General features: G+C 42.8%; 2 protein-coding genes across 2 annotated transcripts in view; one reads left to right on the forward strand and one right to left on the reverse strand.

The window, feature by feature from the left end:
- Positions 1 to 14,211, forward strand: part of LOC135712356 (arrestin domain-containing protein 17-like) — a 31,173-nt gene extending 16,962 nt beyond the window's left edge. Inside the window, exons 4-5 of the mRNA XM_065235346.1 lie at positions 13,482 to 13,667; positions 13,832 to 14,211. Coding sequence (XP_065091418.1) covers positions 13,482 to 13,667; positions 13,832 to 14,011 — 366 coding nt within the window. The 3' untranslated portion in view covers positions 14,012 to 14,211. The remainder of the gene's footprint in view (positions 1 to 13,481; positions 13,668 to 13,831) is intronic.
- A 142-nt stretch (positions 14,212 to 14,353) lies between these two features.
- The window catches only part of 5-HT2B (5-hydroxytryptamine receptor 2B), a 245,146-nt gene continuing 241,375 nt past the window's right edge, over positions 14,354 to 18,124 (reverse strand). Inside the window, exon 5 of the mRNA XM_065235345.1 lies at positions 14,354 to 15,701. Coding sequence (XP_065091417.1) covers positions 14,549 to 15,701 — 1,153 coding nt within the window. The 3' untranslated portion in view covers positions 14,354 to 14,548. The remainder of the gene's footprint in view (positions 15,702 to 18,124) is intronic.

Consider the following 18,124-nt stretch of genomic DNA (forward strand, 5'->3'; position numbering starts at 1 on the left):
GCCTTCTTGATTCGTCCACCTATGTCGCTCTTGGTCCCGCCGTCCGACGCTATTTGGCTGCCAAGATATTGGAAACTTTCGAACTTCTCCACTGCTTGCCCCGCTACCGTAAAGTTGGAAGGGTTGCCCGTGTTGATATCCAACGATTTGGTCTTGTTGACGTTGATGGTGAGACCCGCCGCAGAGGAGCGTTCGGTTAGGTCATTGAGCTTACTCTGCATATCAGAGCGCCGTTGTGCTAGTAGAGCAACATCATCAGCCAAATCGAAGTCGTTGAGTTGCTCCATGGTGATAGGCTGCCAAAGCAGCCCACGGTTCGGTACACGGTCAATTGCACCTACCATGATCTCGTCGATTACGATGAGAAACAGTAGCGGTGATAGTATACATCCTTGTCTCACACCAGCGACTACCCGGATAGGGTCGCGCTTCGATGAGGTTGACGATTTTATCCGGGACTCCCTTGCATCTCAGGGCGCCCCACAGATTCTCGTGATTGAGACGGTCGAAAGCTTTTTCGTAGTCAATGAATACCAAATAAAGGGACTCTTGGAATTCATTGACCTGCTCCAGGATGATGCGGAGCGTGACAATATGGTCCACACAAGATCTTCCGGCACGGAATCCTGCCTGCTGCCGTCGGAGAGTCGTGTCGATCTTCTCCTGTACTCGATTCAGGATAACTTTGCACAGAACTTTGAGAACAATACACAGTAACATGATGCCTCGCCAATTGTCGCACACAGTCAGATCCCCCTTCTTTGGGACCTTCACTAAGATGCCCTGCATCCAGTCGGCCTACAGTCTAGTACTACACAATGTTTGTTTTGATTCGCTATGAAAGTTTGACAGATAAAAAGAGGGGTTCGTGGATTTTCCTATGTTTCGAGGGGTGCATCGATTAGCTTGGGACCGCAGATAGTACAAGAGCTGAGCCAAAAAGTTGAGCACTTTTCTTCGGGAGCCACTAGTCTTAGAGTTACCTCTATGCTACTACGGTATGAGCTATAGGTTACGTGCATGCAAAGAAATCCAAGGCATTGTATGCACAGGTGAAACGGGAACCTTATTTGTACACAGCTAAAAAAAGTAGTGTAAATTTCCGTCACGATGATGCACATAAATGGAGCGTCATATATCATAAAAGTTTAGATTATAGATCGTGTAAATTTATGAGACATGTAATGCAATATTCCATATATTATATTCAACTGTCCACTTTTGTTTGCAACATTTCTTGCAAGCTGCTAGTTTACGTGAAAAGGAAGTTTACATGTATGAATGTTTGCATGCATGGATGTTTACATCGCTAGTAAAATTCAGAATTTTTTGGTGTGTACGATGGGGAAAACATTATCACGCATACGGTAATATGTTTGGCCTGTACTCGGATTATGTTTCGGCATAATTACTTTATTCAATTTCCTTTCCATCGCTGAAAGCCCGCACCTTTCCCTTAAGACCCCTCATTACATTTTGTGCAATGGTGGAGCCGACCTTTTTGGTCACTTTCGTCCATTCTTTCTTCAACTACAGCTCGTTCTTAAGCACCTTGGACGATTTTCGAACTTTGGCCTTCATTATGGCCCAAAATCTTTCCACCGGACGAAGCTCTGGTGAATTTGGGGGGTTGGCGGTTTTTGGTACAAAAACAACGTTATTGTCTCTATACCAATCCAACGTCGATCGTGCGTAATGGCATGATGCCAGGTCCAGCCAAAATAATGTCTCGCCTCCGTGGGACCGCAGAAAGGGCAGCAGACGCTTCTGGAGGCACTCGGTGCGGTAAATTTTGCTGTTGATGGTACCCATTGTGTTGCACGGTATACTCAGTTTACCGCATTGGCATATGTCCTGCCAGAGCAAGTATTTTTTTTGGCGAATTTGTCCACTTTCTTCTTCCTTATGTCTTCCGGAACATCAAACCGTGATTTGGCAACGTAGAACTCCAGTATCTGCTTTGCGTCTGCCTTGATGTAGGTTTCGTCATCCATAACCGCACACATCGGTTTCGTTAACCACTCTCGATACAGCTTCCTTGCGCGGGATTTGATTTCTGTATGGGGGTACACTTTGTGAAAACCGAAAATGAAATATGTAACAAAATTATGAAAGATTTTTAATGTTAATAACTCAGCTGCTGCTGGACCAATTTCAATAATTTTATAACCAATCGATCAGAAATATTTCGACGCATCAATAGCAATCCTTGCGACTGTTTATTTTCAACAACAAACTATTGAAAAAGTGGTATATGTTAAGCACTGTCCAAAAGCGACGAAATAACTAACAAATCCACCAATTACGTACATGCATATGCTGCTTCCCCAACACTGTCATCAGAGAATCATTCCTAGACGAAACATGTCGATGTAGCATTGCTACTTCCCCAACACTGTCATCACAGAGTCGTTAGTAGACGAAACGAGTCGTGGGCGTGTGCGAATAGGAGGTATGCAATTGCGTAACATTTTGCACACTCATCGCCATATCCAGAACCACACGCCCCCAACGACCACACAAAATGCTCTCCAGAGTTGTAATCTTGTAACCAAACTGCAAGTGCAAGGTGCAAGTGATTTTGATCGATTCTCTTCATCGACTTTCTGTTTCGTTAATAACTCGACGGCAAACACATTCATTGATACGTTTGTTGTTCTGGATGATAGAAGAGCATAGCAGAAATAGTGCGAAATAGGTTAGTGAATCCATGGTGATCAAAAGAGGAAATCGATGAAGAGAATTGCCTTTCACCCCTCAGCTTCTAAGTCCCTTAATTCAGTCGTCGTCATAGCAATGAAAACTAGCATCGCACCGCTTTTTATTCTTGGGTTTAATTCACTTCCTGGTTGAAATTCTGCTGTTCGATATTTTCGAAGGACCACAAAATAAAAACATGAAATTACACTGTTTTCTAGGGATGCATAAAAGTCCAATTATTCGATTAAGGATTAATCGCAAAGATTTTCCAGCTATTCGATTAAATATTTATCGAACTTTCAATTATTCGAGCACGTAACCAACATTCCTTCTTATTTATACTCGTTTGATTTCGCACAACAGAGAAAATAAATAAAAGGACTAATTTATCTGAACAGGCATAGAGAAGAACCATGACGTGAAACAGGATCATAAATTCGCCGAAAAAAGTGTTAAGCGTCTTTCTGCTAAAGGCTAAGATTTATCAACTTGTTGAGAGAAGGAGTTTGACGAGAAAAACTAAAAATAGGAGAAGCTTTAGCTGGGTGGATACTGATATTCTGCCGCCTTCAAACCTGTCGCAGACACCAGTTTAACCCCTGTCCAGCAGCAGACGGGTCGAGACTCTTGAGAGTTCCCAATCATTGAACCGAAGAATATGGGATTGTCCGGCCCAATTTTCTGATCCAGCTGCCTACACGTCATCATCATCTTCCAAAGGCTTGAAGCCTGTACTAACATCGGTTATTTCCAGGGCCACCAAGATTTTCCAAAAGAGTTAAATTTCTGAACAGTTCCCAACTAAAATTCATTTCAAAAGGCAAGAACCAGGGCAGGGCAATCATAGTCATACTAAAGACTATAATCAGAGAGAACCCCGCTCAAATTCTTATTCCTACACAAAACACAAGCTCTTGCTGCAGTTAACGTATAAAATTTATTATAAAGACCATGTAGTCCTACATCACCATTGCGTACAAGCCCATAGGACTGTCTCTTGAGTTTTTTAAATTTAATTACCGTTGTTGTTCATAAATTTTTACTATGTAGTTAAACACTCGTGGAACAAATTTAATTAAGCTGAATATGGATTATGTAGAAAATCATCAAAATTTGTGGATAGTATTGAAAGTTTTTTAGATTTTAACATTATGTTAACCATTTTTTTTTAAAATTATAGTCCCTTTAACGCTCTTGAGTCATTCGTGACTAGTCTAAGGATGAGATTTGAACTCTTGGCTTTGGCGTGAGAGGTATGGATGCTAACCATTACGAGTCGCCCCCATAATGTAAACCTGAAAATAACTAAATAATGCCTGCAGAGCGTTAAAGCGTTATCATGTCACTCTGGAATGGGTCTAATACTCATTTGAACTAGCCATGTAGCACACATATTTCTATATACAAGAAATTTGTGAAACATCTTTGACAAGGTTTTGAAGTTATTTTTTGACGTAGGACTACGTCTTTCATTTCTATATGGGGGTATACTTTGTGAAATCCAAAAATGGAACATGTAACAAAATTATGAAAGATTTTGAACGTTAATCACTCAGCTGCCCCTGGACCAATATCATTAATTTTATCACAAATCGATCAGAAATATTTCTACGCATCTATTAAATTTAAGCCTTTATCATTTCTCAAAATGCCACTACTGAAAATTGCACGAATGTGCAACTGTTGCTTTGATAATTAAAATTATCATCGATTGCCTGCGAAAACTGCTTTCCCTAACACGGATTTCAAAGTTGGATTCCATCCGGTCTCACCAAACGGTGTTTATTCAATCACCACGTGGTTAGTAGTTGTGTTCTCCAGTACACTACGAAAGGATCCCCGCATCCAGCTAGCTATCAAGGCTGCCCTCAACCGCTGATCGGATGCAGTTCCAATCACCGTGTGTGGTGGTGTCCAGTCGGTCGTCATCAGCAGAAACAGCAGCAGCAGTGCTTTCGGCGCGTGGCGTTGAACATTGTTCTCCAGTACACAATGAAAGTCTGCCTGCAATCAATGAGCTGCAGCACAAATGAGCATCCATAGAAGGAGGAAGAAGCCACACCGCTATTGATCGGAATCAGTAGCTCTTCGTGAGTCGCTGTGGGCCATCTATGCCAAGCGCGTCACCCTCATTCCAAGCTACATACCGCTCACCAGCCTCATCTGTGTTTAACACCCTAATAGCTCAGCATTACTCAACCATCACGACAAAACGGTTCTTTTCATTACCACCATAAATTTGTAAAAGAGTATTGTTCGGACATTTGCCAAGGACATTAATCGAATGTCAGTTCCCATATCAAGATAGAGCTGGAATTGGGGCGTAACAGCTTTTGTAAAAAATGACTTCTTTCGATGATGTCTTGAAAGTCTAGGCTCGCCCACGCAAATCAACATCACCATAAGGTAGGGTAAGACTTCCCCTACCCGATGGTAATGATGGTTTACGTGGGCGTGCCTTAAATTCCTAAAAATCATCGAGAGAAGTCATTGTTCACAAAAGCTGTTACGCATAATTCCAGCTCTATCTAGATATGTTTAAATCTAACATACCATGTACTTAAAGGCAACATTAGAGGTGCAATTTCAAAAACTAAAGACGGTTGTGGCTTGAAAGTGATCTGATCACCGCTATTGATCGGAATCAGTAGCTCTTCGTGAGTCGCTGTGGACCATCTATGTCAAGCAGGTCATATTAAAGAGTGTAAACAGAGTGCATCCCGCTCAAATTCCCATTCCTACACAAAACACAAGCTCCTGCTGCAGTTATCAAATAAGATTTTTTATATAAGACTACGGCTGTCCCTTGTAGTTTTTGACGTAGGACTACGTCTTTGATATCTATATGGGGGTACACTTTGTGAAAACCGAAAATGGAACATGTAACAAATTAAGAAAGATTTTGAACATTAGTAACTCAGCTGCCCCTGGTCCAATTTCAATAATTTTATCACCAATCGATCAGAAATATGGCTATGCATCGATAAAAATGTCGAATGTTTTATTTTTAACAAGAAACTATTGAAAATCTGGTAAATGTCCAGCATTGTCCAAAAGCGTCGAATTAACTAACAAATCCACCAATTACCTACATGCATATGCTGCTTCCCCAGCACAGTCGTCAGAGAGTAGTAAGTAGACGAAACAAGTCGAAGTGGCATTCGCCTCCGATCCTCGGGCGCCTGCGAATAGGGAGGATGGGATTGCGTAATATTTTGCACACTCGTCGCCATACTCAGAACCACACGCTCCCAACGACCACACCACTGTGTGGTGGTGTTCGGTCGTCGAAATTAGTAGCAGCAGTAGCAGTGCTTTCGGCGTGTGGCGTTGAAAATTGTTCTCCAGTAACAACGCAAGGCTGCCTGTAAGCAGCGAGCTGCAGAGCCCACATAAGCAACCATCAAAGGAGGAGGAAGCTGCACCGCTATGCTATGGATCGGAATCAGTAGCTCTTCGTGAATCGCTGCGGGTCGGTCATCTATGTCAAGCGTGTCACCCTCGCTCCAAACGACATACAGCTCGACAGCCTCATCCGTGTTGAACACCCAGCCAAAAATTTGTTAAAGAGTATAGTTCCCGCAAGCAGCTAGCTATCAAGGCTCAACCTGTCTATAGAAGGTGTGGAATTGTAGGCCTGAATATATTGGTGCAATTAGTTTTTCCTCGGCTTTCATTCCCCACGATTCGTTTCTTTCGTTTAATCAATCACCCTTGTAGTGACGTCGAAAAGATTATTTCAATCGGCGCTTACATATGAAATTTAAAGTGGATTATAGAATTTGTTGTATGTTACCAAAATGTATGGATGGTTTGCCAACACGGTTTGCTTTTTGTTTACCGCTTCTAGTTTTGTGCTCCAGATTTATTTCCAAATCTACCCAAATACGCGTTTTTAAACACCCGTTTTTATTCGTCTGCATACCCAAAGTGCTTTGTCGTGTCACCAACATAAAGTTTTGGTCTATTGCCTGTTCCGTCGCGATTTTTCTTGGTTCTGTGTTGACCGCTCTTGCATCAAAAAGTGTTGATCCGTAGCTGTTTGTTTTCATTACCGTCATCATTCATCGCCTATTGTCCGCTACATACATCGATTCACCGTGAACTGCATCATTCGGACTGTTTCACGGAAACAAATTTGACTCGTTTCTGTTCGTGTTATTGTGCTGCCTACGAGAAGGCGTTCAACAGCAAGTTTGCGAGTGGGAAGCCAAGTGAAACCGAAATGGCAAAACAACAATGTGGCGAGTGCAAACAAGAGATCCATGATCTCGAGCCAATTTGCTGTGGTTTTTGTGAGGCTTCTTATCACATTAACCAACAGTGTTGTGGTTTGAATTCTCGCACGATGAAAGAAGCACTCTCAGCCGGGAAGGCAATGTTTATTTGTCCTCCCTGTAGAACTGTGCTTAACGGCCGGTCCATTCGCACTTATCTTGCCGAAAACCTAAGGTGCCAACACATTGATACGCCACCGCTTGCTGATTTGCCTAAGCAAGTACAGGAGCTGTCCATCGTGGTGGAAAAACTGAGCCAGAAAATTGAAAGATTTGCTACTCAGACAAATCCCGTTCCCACTCCGTTACCTTGGCCAAAACCCGTAGACCGCCGTGAAGACCGTAGACCGGAGATATCTGTACCTGCCGTTAACGGAACGAAGGCAATTGATTTTGGCGAGATTCATCTTTCTGTGCCGTCTATCGCGCAAGCTGCGGCACCAGAAAAGTTTTGGCTGTTCATGACTGGCTTAAATCCGCTAATCAGTAACAGTGACGTGCAGAACATCGTTGCGCGTTGTTTGTGTACTTCGGATGCTGCTGATGTGGTGCGCCTTGTTCCGAAGGGCAAAGATACCACCAACTTGACGTTTGTATCTTACAAAATCGGATTGGACCCTAACCTCAAGGAACTGGCGTTGGAACCCTCGTCCTGGCCCGTTGGTATCCGTTTGCGGGAATTTGTCAATTTTTCTAAAAACTGATGCTTTCTGTTGGTTCTACTGGATCAACGATCGACCACCGCAAATTTCCGGAAAAATCAACTGACCACGAAACACGACGATTGACTAACGGAGTAATCCATGATGGACTAAGGACCCCGCGACGCATGTTAGATAGCATTTTGGAGGCCTCTTCTCAGCCCGACACAGTCCTGTCTCTTGCTGCCAGCGATCATCTTAGTCGTCGCGATCCTGTTGTCGAGTCTGCAGTTGAGGTCCTCCAGCCTGCTCTTCCAGGCAAGTACGTTCAATATCATATGCTTTCACTACCTGATCGACATTCCGTTTCCAGCGTGTGTCTCGTCGAGGACACTATTGGCTACAAAACACCGACACTTAGTCCTCCACGACTTTTCTACGCTTCCTCTTCACACCATTCTCCAACCCAACCAAGATCACCGCCATCGAACCCGGGACGCATGACACAAAGCAGTACGGAAGCCCCTGACCCGCCTCAGTCGCGCCTCCAGCCATCGTCGAAAACCTGTCGCAGTTCTCTCGTTCCTGCCATCCAAGTCGTCCCGGCCCTGAGTCTAGCGCTGGCGATGGGGTCTTCCAAGCTGCCTATCATGGCAAGTATCCTATTAGTAACGGCAATCCCCGCTCTGACGAATCTTCAATCCCTAGGACTGCGCCTCTAGCAAGTAATGCTGCACCTGCTTCTTCGAATGTCCTGATGTACTACCAAAATGTTGGTGGGATCAACAGCTCTCTCGCCGAGTACCAATTGGCCTTCAGCGACGGTTCCTATGATGTTTACGCACTTTCCGAAACTTGGCTCAATGGACATACCTCAACGAATCAGTTGTTTGGCGAATCATATTCCGTTTATCGACAAGACCGGTCGCCTTCGAATAGCAACAAAACCACTGGAGGTGGTGTTTTGCTGGCTGTTCGCTCGAGTTTTAAATCCCGTACGCTGGACCCTCCTGATGGCTCGGCGGTTGAGCAAATATGGATCGCAATTGCCACTGTCGATGCCACACTCTACCTATGCGTTGTGTATATTCCCCCTGATCGAGTAAACGATGAATCTTTGATCGAAAAGCATATCGATTCGCTTAACTGGGTGGTTTCGCAGTTAGGACCAAAATACAACGTTATCATCCTAGGCGATTTCAACTTGAGCTCGATCTCTTGGCAGCGTAGTCCACATGGTTCCCTGTACCCGATTACATCACGATCCTCGATTAGCTTGGCATCACGGAAGCTGCTTGATGCGTATAGCACCGCTGGACTCAGACAAATGAGTGGAATTGCAAATGAAAACAATCGTACGCTTGATCTGTGCTTCGTCAGTGAGGAACTTTGCGAGCACAGCACAGTTATGCAAGCTCCATCACCGCTCGTTAAAATCTGCAGGCATCATCCTCCTGTACTGATGGAATTCAAGATAAGTCCACAGCAACGCTTCCAAGATACCTCTGAAAGCATCGCCTATGATTTCAGAAAGGCTGACTTCAACAGCATGAACGAGTTCCTCGCACATGTCGATTGGGACGAGGTGCTTCAAAATTGTGATGCCAACCTCGCTGCGTCGACCATATCTGGTATCCTGTGGTATGCCATCGATCAGTTCGTTCCCGTGAAGTCTAGACACGAACCGGCTAAGCCAGCCTGGTCAAATGCTGACCTCAAGCATCTTAGGACTGTGAAGCGGGCAGCTCTCAGACGACATAGCAAGTATCGCACGGACTCCACGAGAATGAGATATATGGCGGCGAGCACTGAATACAACCAACTTAATAATCGTTTGTACAACGCATATCAGGACCATCTGCAAAGGCGCTTCAAGACAAATCCGTTACGTTACGGCAATCACCAACGGATGGAATCCTGACTGCCCTCTACGATGACCAACGGATTGTTCGAAGCTGATTCCACCACTGACATCGCCGACCTGTTCCGTTCTCAATTCAGCAATGTTTTCACTAATGAACACATCGACCCGCAGGATGTAGCCGTCGCCACCAGAAATGTTCCTCAACTTTCGGCCTCTGGGCTACAGTTCGTGATCACGAACGATATGGTTATATCAGCCGGAAAGGATTTAAAATCCTCCACGGGATGTGGTCCGGATGGGATTCCATCGCTTGTCCTCAAATGCTGCGCGGATACACTTGCAACACCACTAGCAAGAGTATTCAACCTATCTTTGGCTACTGGTGTAACTGCTGGAAGTAGTCGTATGTTTTCCCAGTTTTCAAGAAAGGCTGCAAGCGGATTGTTTCGAACTATCGGGGCATAGCTGCGTTGAGCGCCACTTCTAAGCTGTTTGAGGTGATCGTTCTGCATAAGCTGGTTCAGAACTACGCACACTACATTTCGATTGATCAGCACGGATTTATGCCTAACCGTTCGACGACAACTAATTTGACTTGTTTCACTTCGTTCGTGATCCGCCAAATAGAAAATGGTCAACAAGTAGACGCTATTTACACAGACTTATCCGCGGCGTTTGATAAAATGAATCATCAAATCGCAGTTGCTAAATTCGACAAGCTGGGAATGAACAGTAACTTGCTTTCCTGGCTTCGATCCTACCTAACCGGTCGAAGTATGTCCGTCAAATTTGGAGACCACGTTTCGCCCTCCTTTCCGGTTTGGTCTGGTGTTCCCCAAGGAAGTCACTTGGGGCCGTTTCTATTCTTGCTGTATATGAACGATGTCAATTTTATCTTGAAATGCCTAAAACTCTCGTATGCCGATGACCTGAAGCTTTACTACACGATAAAGCAACCACAAGACGCGTTTTTTCTGCAACAACAACTGGAAGCCTTCGCTGAATGGTTTCATATTAATCGAATGTCGCTGAACGTGTCCAAATGTTCGGTTATTTCATTTGGCCGCAAGCAATCACTCTTCCATTTTAGCTATGCTCTGGGAGGCGTGAATCTACAACGTGATTCGACATTTAAGGACCTGGGGATTCTGGTTGATACAAAATTAACCTTCAAGGATCACGTCGCGTACGTTGTGTCTAAAGCCTTATCGCAACTAGGATGTTTATTTCGCTTTACAAAAAAGTTCACGGACGTTTACTGCCTAAAAGCTTTATACTGCTCAATTGTGCGCCCTATCTTGGAGTATTCGTCTATCGTCTGGTCTCCTTATTACCAGAATGAAACTCAACGCATCGAAGCTGTTCAGCGAAAATTCGTCCGGTTCGCTCTACGTCATCTTAGGTGGAGAGATCCATTCAACCTGCCCAGTTATGAAAGCCGTTGTCTACTTATAAATCGGGAATTACTAGAAGCAAGACGCAACGTGGCAAAATCGTGCTTTGTTGGGGATCTTCTGCAAGGCAACATTGACAGTCCTACGCTTCTTAGTTTCTTGGACAACCTTTGCGAAGCATGTCCCGTGTATTCAACCGGTGTTATTATGTGTACGATTTCAACGTGTCACGAGAAACAAACAAGCGTAGTTTTAAACAAGTTTTATGTTAATTTATGTTATTCGTTAGTTTTGTATTTAGTTGTAAAACAGGTGTCATTGGGGTAAACATTTTACCTGTTGACTGATAAACAATAAACGATAAATGTTGAGATAATTTATTGATTATTGAATTATCACACTGTATACCATGAAAAAGCAGCCTGTTTGTGAGTTTTGCCTGTTTGCAAGTAAGGAGTTATCATAAAAAACAAATCGCCAGCTGGTATTTCCCGGCGACTTTACAAATAAATAAAATCAAACAAAATCATCATGCAGAACTAGCTAGGATTTGTTTTACTTCATATTTCACAAAATTGCTTGCGAGTGTTAAGACATCGTCTCCCGCAAAGTTTACATTTTTCCCTCTTCCAACACATACATCAGCTCTAGATAGATCTCCACAGGATCTATAGAATCCACGCAATTTCAAAAAACCAAAATGCACAGCATTACGAAAAGAGGTCAGGTTTCGACCAATAGCAGATATATTTTAATTCTAAACAAGCCAAACGATTGGAAATTTATCTACCAATCTGCTAAAATGAACTCTTAGTTAATTTTCAATAGGTCACTATTGAAAAATACCAAATGTCCAACTGTTACAATGGTGATCAAAATTATCACCGAATGTCTGAAAACAGCACATTCCCTAACACAGACCTAAAAATCGAATTCGATACGGTCCCACTGAACCGTAAGTGGTGGTGTCCAGTCCAGCAGCAGCAGCAAGAGTGCTTTCAACAACAACAACAACAACAACGAAAGGCTGCCTGCAAGCAGCGAGCTGCAGAGCTCATATGAGCAACCATAGAGAAGGAGGAAGAAGTCCCACCGCTAGGCTAGGATCGGAATCAGTAGCTCGTCGTGCTCGTCAGCATTACTCAACCACCATACATTTGTTAAGAGTATTATTTGGACATTTGTCAAGGTCATCAGTTCCCGCAAGTAGCTAGCTATCAAGGCTCAACCTGGTCTCTATATAAAGTGTGGAATTGTAGACCCGAATGTATTGGTGAGATTAATCATCGTCCGACCATTTCCAGAACACGCTGGTAGGAAGTGTTAAAAATCCATATAGAATTTGAGAGAAGTGAGAATAATTCGCTCTGGGTGTATATTCAGTCCCCAGAAAGCCAATAAAATCAAATTTGTGAGAAAATTAGCTCTCACGAGTTCAATCTCTCGAAGTCCCTCCTTTTTTTACATATTCTGCACATACAATACTTCCATATTCAACATTCATATAATTTGGAAGGAAATCCTGTGAGGGGTGAATTGAATATTAAAGTATACCAAAATGCTCAAAACTTAAAAATTCATATAAAACAAAAACAAATTAAAATACACCTTTTAAAGTCGGGTAGATGAATCGAAAATACTCAAGTTGACAGTCCCTTGGATTCTCTTCATCAACTTTCTCTTTGAAATAAATACTACAAATTTGATACGCTTACAAATAAAAAACGGAAAGAGTTAAGATAATTGATGATTGATCAATTAAAAGAACTAAATGTTCACATTTGTTCCGTCCACTAGCGGTCCTACGTCAAGCTTCCGTTCGTGCCCCTAGGCACAGACCCTTCTACTTTTATTTTTTTAAATTTGGCAAATAAAATGTCTGATTTCCAACCTTACGACGTAATGCGAATCACTATGTGGTTTTATCCTTGTACAACAGAACACAATTGATTTGATTTATTAATGTTGCTCAAGCATCTAACCAGCAATTATCATTACACTTTTTTTCAAGACCATAATTATCTCTCATTTAATTTGCACACTCAAGCTGCATTACCCAACGGAACAGACCGCAATCATCCTACCGTCCATTTCAATTTAATGCTGCTTCCATTTTAATTACTTTCAAAGGCAAACTCAAAATGAGATTCAACTAGGTAGGGTTAAGCATCAATGTCCGTCATACTAAGCATGACAACTCGCACATTTCCTGATTTTTTTTCAAACGGATTTGTACAAAAAAATCGTATATTTTTACTTAAGATGACTTCTTTTTATCCAGTTCGCTTATTTGGAAGGCTAAATCGCGTTAGCTTTCCGGAGCCGATAATTCATTGTTAAAGATGACTTCTAAATTTATTTACCCTACCATTGGGTTCGATAAAGAACCACAAATTGTTTACATTTTGTTATAACCTAGCCCTGCATGTCGAAATCATTGATATATTTTATGTCTCCTGGCCGACATGATGGAAAAAGGCTCTTAAGCCGGATTAGTTCTCTACCCGACATAAATAGCACTGTACAAATTAATCTGAATATGTTCCTATCTCATTCTACGCTTCCATTTTCTCACTTCATAACCTGTGCCACATCCGGATGCCAGACCATTCACTACTATGCACACGGCAAATTGTTGCACCAGGAACGTCGAGAGCTGGCAGCAATCGTACGGGATCGTATCAAATCCGGCATCAGAGATGTGCTGCAGAACGGACATCTGACAGTGCCGCCGTTGCCACCCACCAACCTGCTCGGGTGCCACTTGATTAGGATACAGTACAGCGTTTGCGTGAGTATTTAACTTGTTCGAATGGGTCCGAACATTGATGTTACCTGGAGTCTCGGTGAAATTGGTTTGAGTTTATTTTATTGAAGACATGCCTGAACTGCATTCATTTTACCGCTTTCATCCGCGTCAGTTAATGTTGTGTCCATTTGCTGTTCCCTGTCCAGATCCTCGTCGAACCAAACATGATGGAGCGACAGGTGGCACTGCGGGTTCCCATCACCTTGGGTACCTACCCGTTCAAACGAGACGAAGAAAACCTACAACAGTGGGTGGAGAACTACGTTCGTTATCCGGCTACACTTCCCGTTTCCCGAGTGCCACTGCTGGCAGATGAAAGTGTATAAACTAACCCGTTTTACATACGTGCTAAATAACCACCACTACACAACTGACACTCGATCCGTACGTACTCTACCATAACGAACTGATGTAGCAATAAGTAGACTGTAAAGTGTACTTGCATGGCACCCACGAGAAGAAGTAGAAGATGTTACCTTTAACTTGTGCAAATGTACCATAACGTAACCATCGGAAAATGTTGGTTTGTATTGATGTTGTGAAAAAATCCTTTATCTTCCAACGATAAACCAGACATTTAAATTTTTATTAAATTTGTAACAGTTAGTTTGCTGGATGTTCGGCATCAGACATTCGACTCGTGCTGTATTCTTCTAACAGTGTAAACATTTATTTTTCCTCTAACACACGACAACATCTCTTAAGTTTCTTCGTAAAAAATTCTCTAGTGCTACCTTTGATAGAAAAATAGTAAGTGCAACATCGAGCCCACTTCGGAAAAGGGAAGTGGACGTGGTATTTGGCGCACCAGAGAGCTCTCAGTACTAGACAGCCACCGTACGGGAATGAGCAATGCAGTGCTGCTAGCTGCTCGGTTGCCAGGTCGGCTTCGAACCGTACCGGCAGAGTAGCACCTTTTTGAAGGCATCCCGGAACGCCTTGTTGAAAATGGTATAGAAAATCGGATTGACCATACTGCTGGCGTATCCGAGCCAGGTCACAAACTCAAACACCCAGTGGTTGATGCTTTCCTCGCACTCCTGGCATACGCTCGGCAGCAGGTTCAGCACGAAGAACGGAGCCCACAGTATCACGAAGGTGAAGAATACCACCCCCAGCACCTTGGTTGCCTTCTGTTCCAGACGAATGATGCGTCCATGGCGCGAGGAGTTCCGCGATATGACGCTGGAGTTCCGGGAGTGATGGGACCGAATAGTGGTTTGCCTTTGAATCAGACACGGTGACGAGCTGTTCTTCTTTGGGACTCCCGATACAACGATCGACGGTGTACTTTCATTGTGATGCCTCAACGTTGCCGAGCGTCGCAGAGATGTACTCGAAACGCTGGGCTTCGTCGGTGTTAACAACAAGGATGTTCGTGCCCCACCGAAACTCGATCCACGCCGTTGATGGCGGCGTGAATCCCACGTCACCACCGAGACGCTTTTCAAATTGTTGCCTTTTTTATTTGGAGACACCACCGAAGATGCCGGCAATGTCGATAAACTACTCGAGGTCGATCGGGTCGAGATATTGCTATAGACGTGGGTATCAAAGTTCGAGATTGAGCTAAAGTTCGAGGTGGTTTTGACGATTTTTATCTCGGCTGGCCGGATTCCTTCGTACTGCTGCTTGCTACAGCCCTCGCCAAAGTACGGACACTTACAGGGTGGGGGCAATTTCAGCGGGTTAAGCGATGTTCCCTCGCTGATTTCGCTGTAGCTACGGCTACTGTCGTCATTTTCGGTCATTGCCTGCGAAGGATCCTCATCGGTGTGCCGGTAAGCGCTTTCTTTGCTGCGTTGTGCGAGTGCTTCCTGGAGGAAGAACTCGTCTACCGTGATTTCCGGATCGGTTCCTTCCGGTGGGCCCACTGCAAAGGGAAGACTCTTGAAACGTTTGCGCACCACCGTCGAGGGAGGCGTAACCGAGTTGCGACGATTGATCCACGCTGACGTTGAGCTGCGACGTTTCTTCAGCGATGAAGGTTTCGTTGATTGGCAGAAGGACTTTTTCCTGGAACGAAGGAAGAACCGGAGGGAAACGGTGTTAGAACATACGGAAATAATGTTAGTGCATATCTAGACTAGGTTTGTTAGTACCGGGACAGTTTTATGAGAGTACAGCTATTCCCCGAAGAACGCGCTACCCACTGAGTTGCACCCACCGCTTTTTCTCTGCAGGGTTTCAACCAGTCAGACCGATTTTTTGCATGTGAGTAGTGCCAATGGAGAACTAGTCATTCGCATAAAATCAGAGCGCGTTCTTCGGGGGAAAGCTGTACTCGGTTCATGAGTAGGTAGGATCCAGGTGTGGGAGCTGCCTCCCTGGCGTCGGTAGCATTTGTGCTCAGCACGGAAAACAAGATCGACGGAAAGCAAATCAAGGAAAAAAACATCTACTGAACAAGAAGCTTGCCCAAGTAACCAAAAGTTCTGATAAAAGGCTATTTGTGGCTTAAGCAGCTTGGTTGAAGGTGGTCTATAGAATTCTAAGAACTTGAAAGTTCCGGTGCCATATTTGTAGAGCATTCTAAGCAGCTTCTGGCCGAACTTGAACGAAACTTTTAAAAAATAAATTAAAAATGGTTTTTGTCCTCTACAGCAATTCTATATTTAGTTCGCACTTTTATGAAAGTTTTTTTTCTGAAGGCAGGTATTAATGTGTTTTGATTTATCAGCATTAGCACCGGCGTGCACAGGGTGGGGCAAAGTGGGGCAATTGCCCCTCCTTTTATCTATAAGACGTGTATTTCCACATTTCCAAATTATGATATAAAATAACTTGATTTCTTGATAGCTTGATTTGAAGGTAACTAACTTCATTTCATGCTATAAGGGTACTGAAAACCTTTTATTGCGTCAATTCTTTTGAAATAGTGTCTGAAAATTGCACCACAAAGGTGCATGAATGGACAAACTTCAATGACAATTTTTGGTCAAATAATTGCACCACAGTGGTGCATACAAAAAAAAAATCTGGTGTAATTTGTTTTTTCAAGTGGTTCATGGAGGGTTAAAAGAAGAGGGTAAATTTAAGGTTGAAAAATTCACCTTTGTGGTGGTAAATCGTAGAAAAAGCTTTTTATTGAATAATTCTGGTGGAAAAATTGAATCATGCAAAAAAATTGGAGGTGCACATTTAACTGAAAATTTCTGGTGGAACGTTCGCAACACTTGTAGAAGCAAGGTTTATTCATGTGCATAATTTGCATCTTTCTGATGAATGCAAGCTTCATTGAAAATTTATGGTGGAAAATTTGCACCTTTCTGGTGCATGAAAAGGCAAAGCCTGAAAATTGCACCACAAAAGTGCATGGTGAAATAAACTTCACTGACAATTTTTAGTGCACCGTTCTGGTGAATGAAAGAACATGCTTTATTGAAAATTTCTGGTGCAAAATTTGTTTCGCTATGATAAATGAAACGAACAGAAAATTTCTGGTGGAAAACTTGCACTGGTCTGGTAAATGAAGGCACAAGCTTTATTTAAATTAAACTATATTGAAAACTAATGGAGGAAAATCTGCAACGTTCTGGTGAACGGATGGGCAAGCTTTACGGAAAATGTTTGGTCTCAAATTTGCATCCTTTTGCTCAATAGAGGAACAAACTTTAATAATAATTTCTGGTGTAAAATTTGCACTATTATGATGATTGGAGGGAAGCTGTTTTACTGAAATTTATGCTGAAAAATCTAAAATTAGGGGCAAGCTTTATTTGATGGAAAACCTGCTACATTCTATTGATAGGATAAACAAGCTATATTGAAAATGTCTGGTGGAAAATGGAAAAAGGATATCTGCACCAATCAGAAGATTGGAGAATAATTTTTATTGAACATTAACGGTGGAAAATTGTCAATTGAAATTTTCTGGGGCAAGTTGTATTGAAAATTTCTGGTGCAAGATTTGCAACAATCTGCTGCATGAAGGCGATAGTTGAATTGAAAATTCCTGATGTACTGTACATTGCACAGTTCTGGTGAATGGAGGGGCAAGCTTTATTGAACATTTCTGGTAGAAAAAACTACAACATTTTGGTGAATGGACAGACAACTTAAACTTGACTTCCGAGAAGAATTCTGAAGAAAAGTTCCAAAAGAAATGATTTCTGGGGATGATTCCATGAAAATTCTGCGAATAATTTCTAGTGAATCCTGCAGATAGTTCCAAGATAATTTCGAAAAGAATACCGAGAGAATCAAATTTTGAATGAAATTCCAAAAGGATGTTGGGGAAATTCTGGAGAATATAGAGGAAATTCTTCTGAAAATTGAGGGGAATTTCAGTTCCTAGGTGTTCTGAGAAAAAAAAGTTCAAAAATATTCCGAGAAGAACCTCAATTTCTAGTACATCCTGCAGCTCGTTCCAAGATAATTTCGAAAAGAATACCGAGAAAATTAAATTTTGAGTGAAATTCCAAAGGGATTTTGAGGAA

Source organism: Ochlerotatus camptorhynchus, unplaced genomic scaffold, assembly GCF_037179485.1.
Source record: "Ochlerotatus camptorhynchus isolate MF236.1 unplaced genomic scaffold, CSIRO-AGI_Acam_v1.1 ptg000472l, whole genome shotgun sequence".
Taxonomy (NCBI): Eukaryota; Metazoa; Arthropoda; class Insecta; order Diptera; family Culicidae; genus Ochlerotatus; species Ochlerotatus camptorhynchus.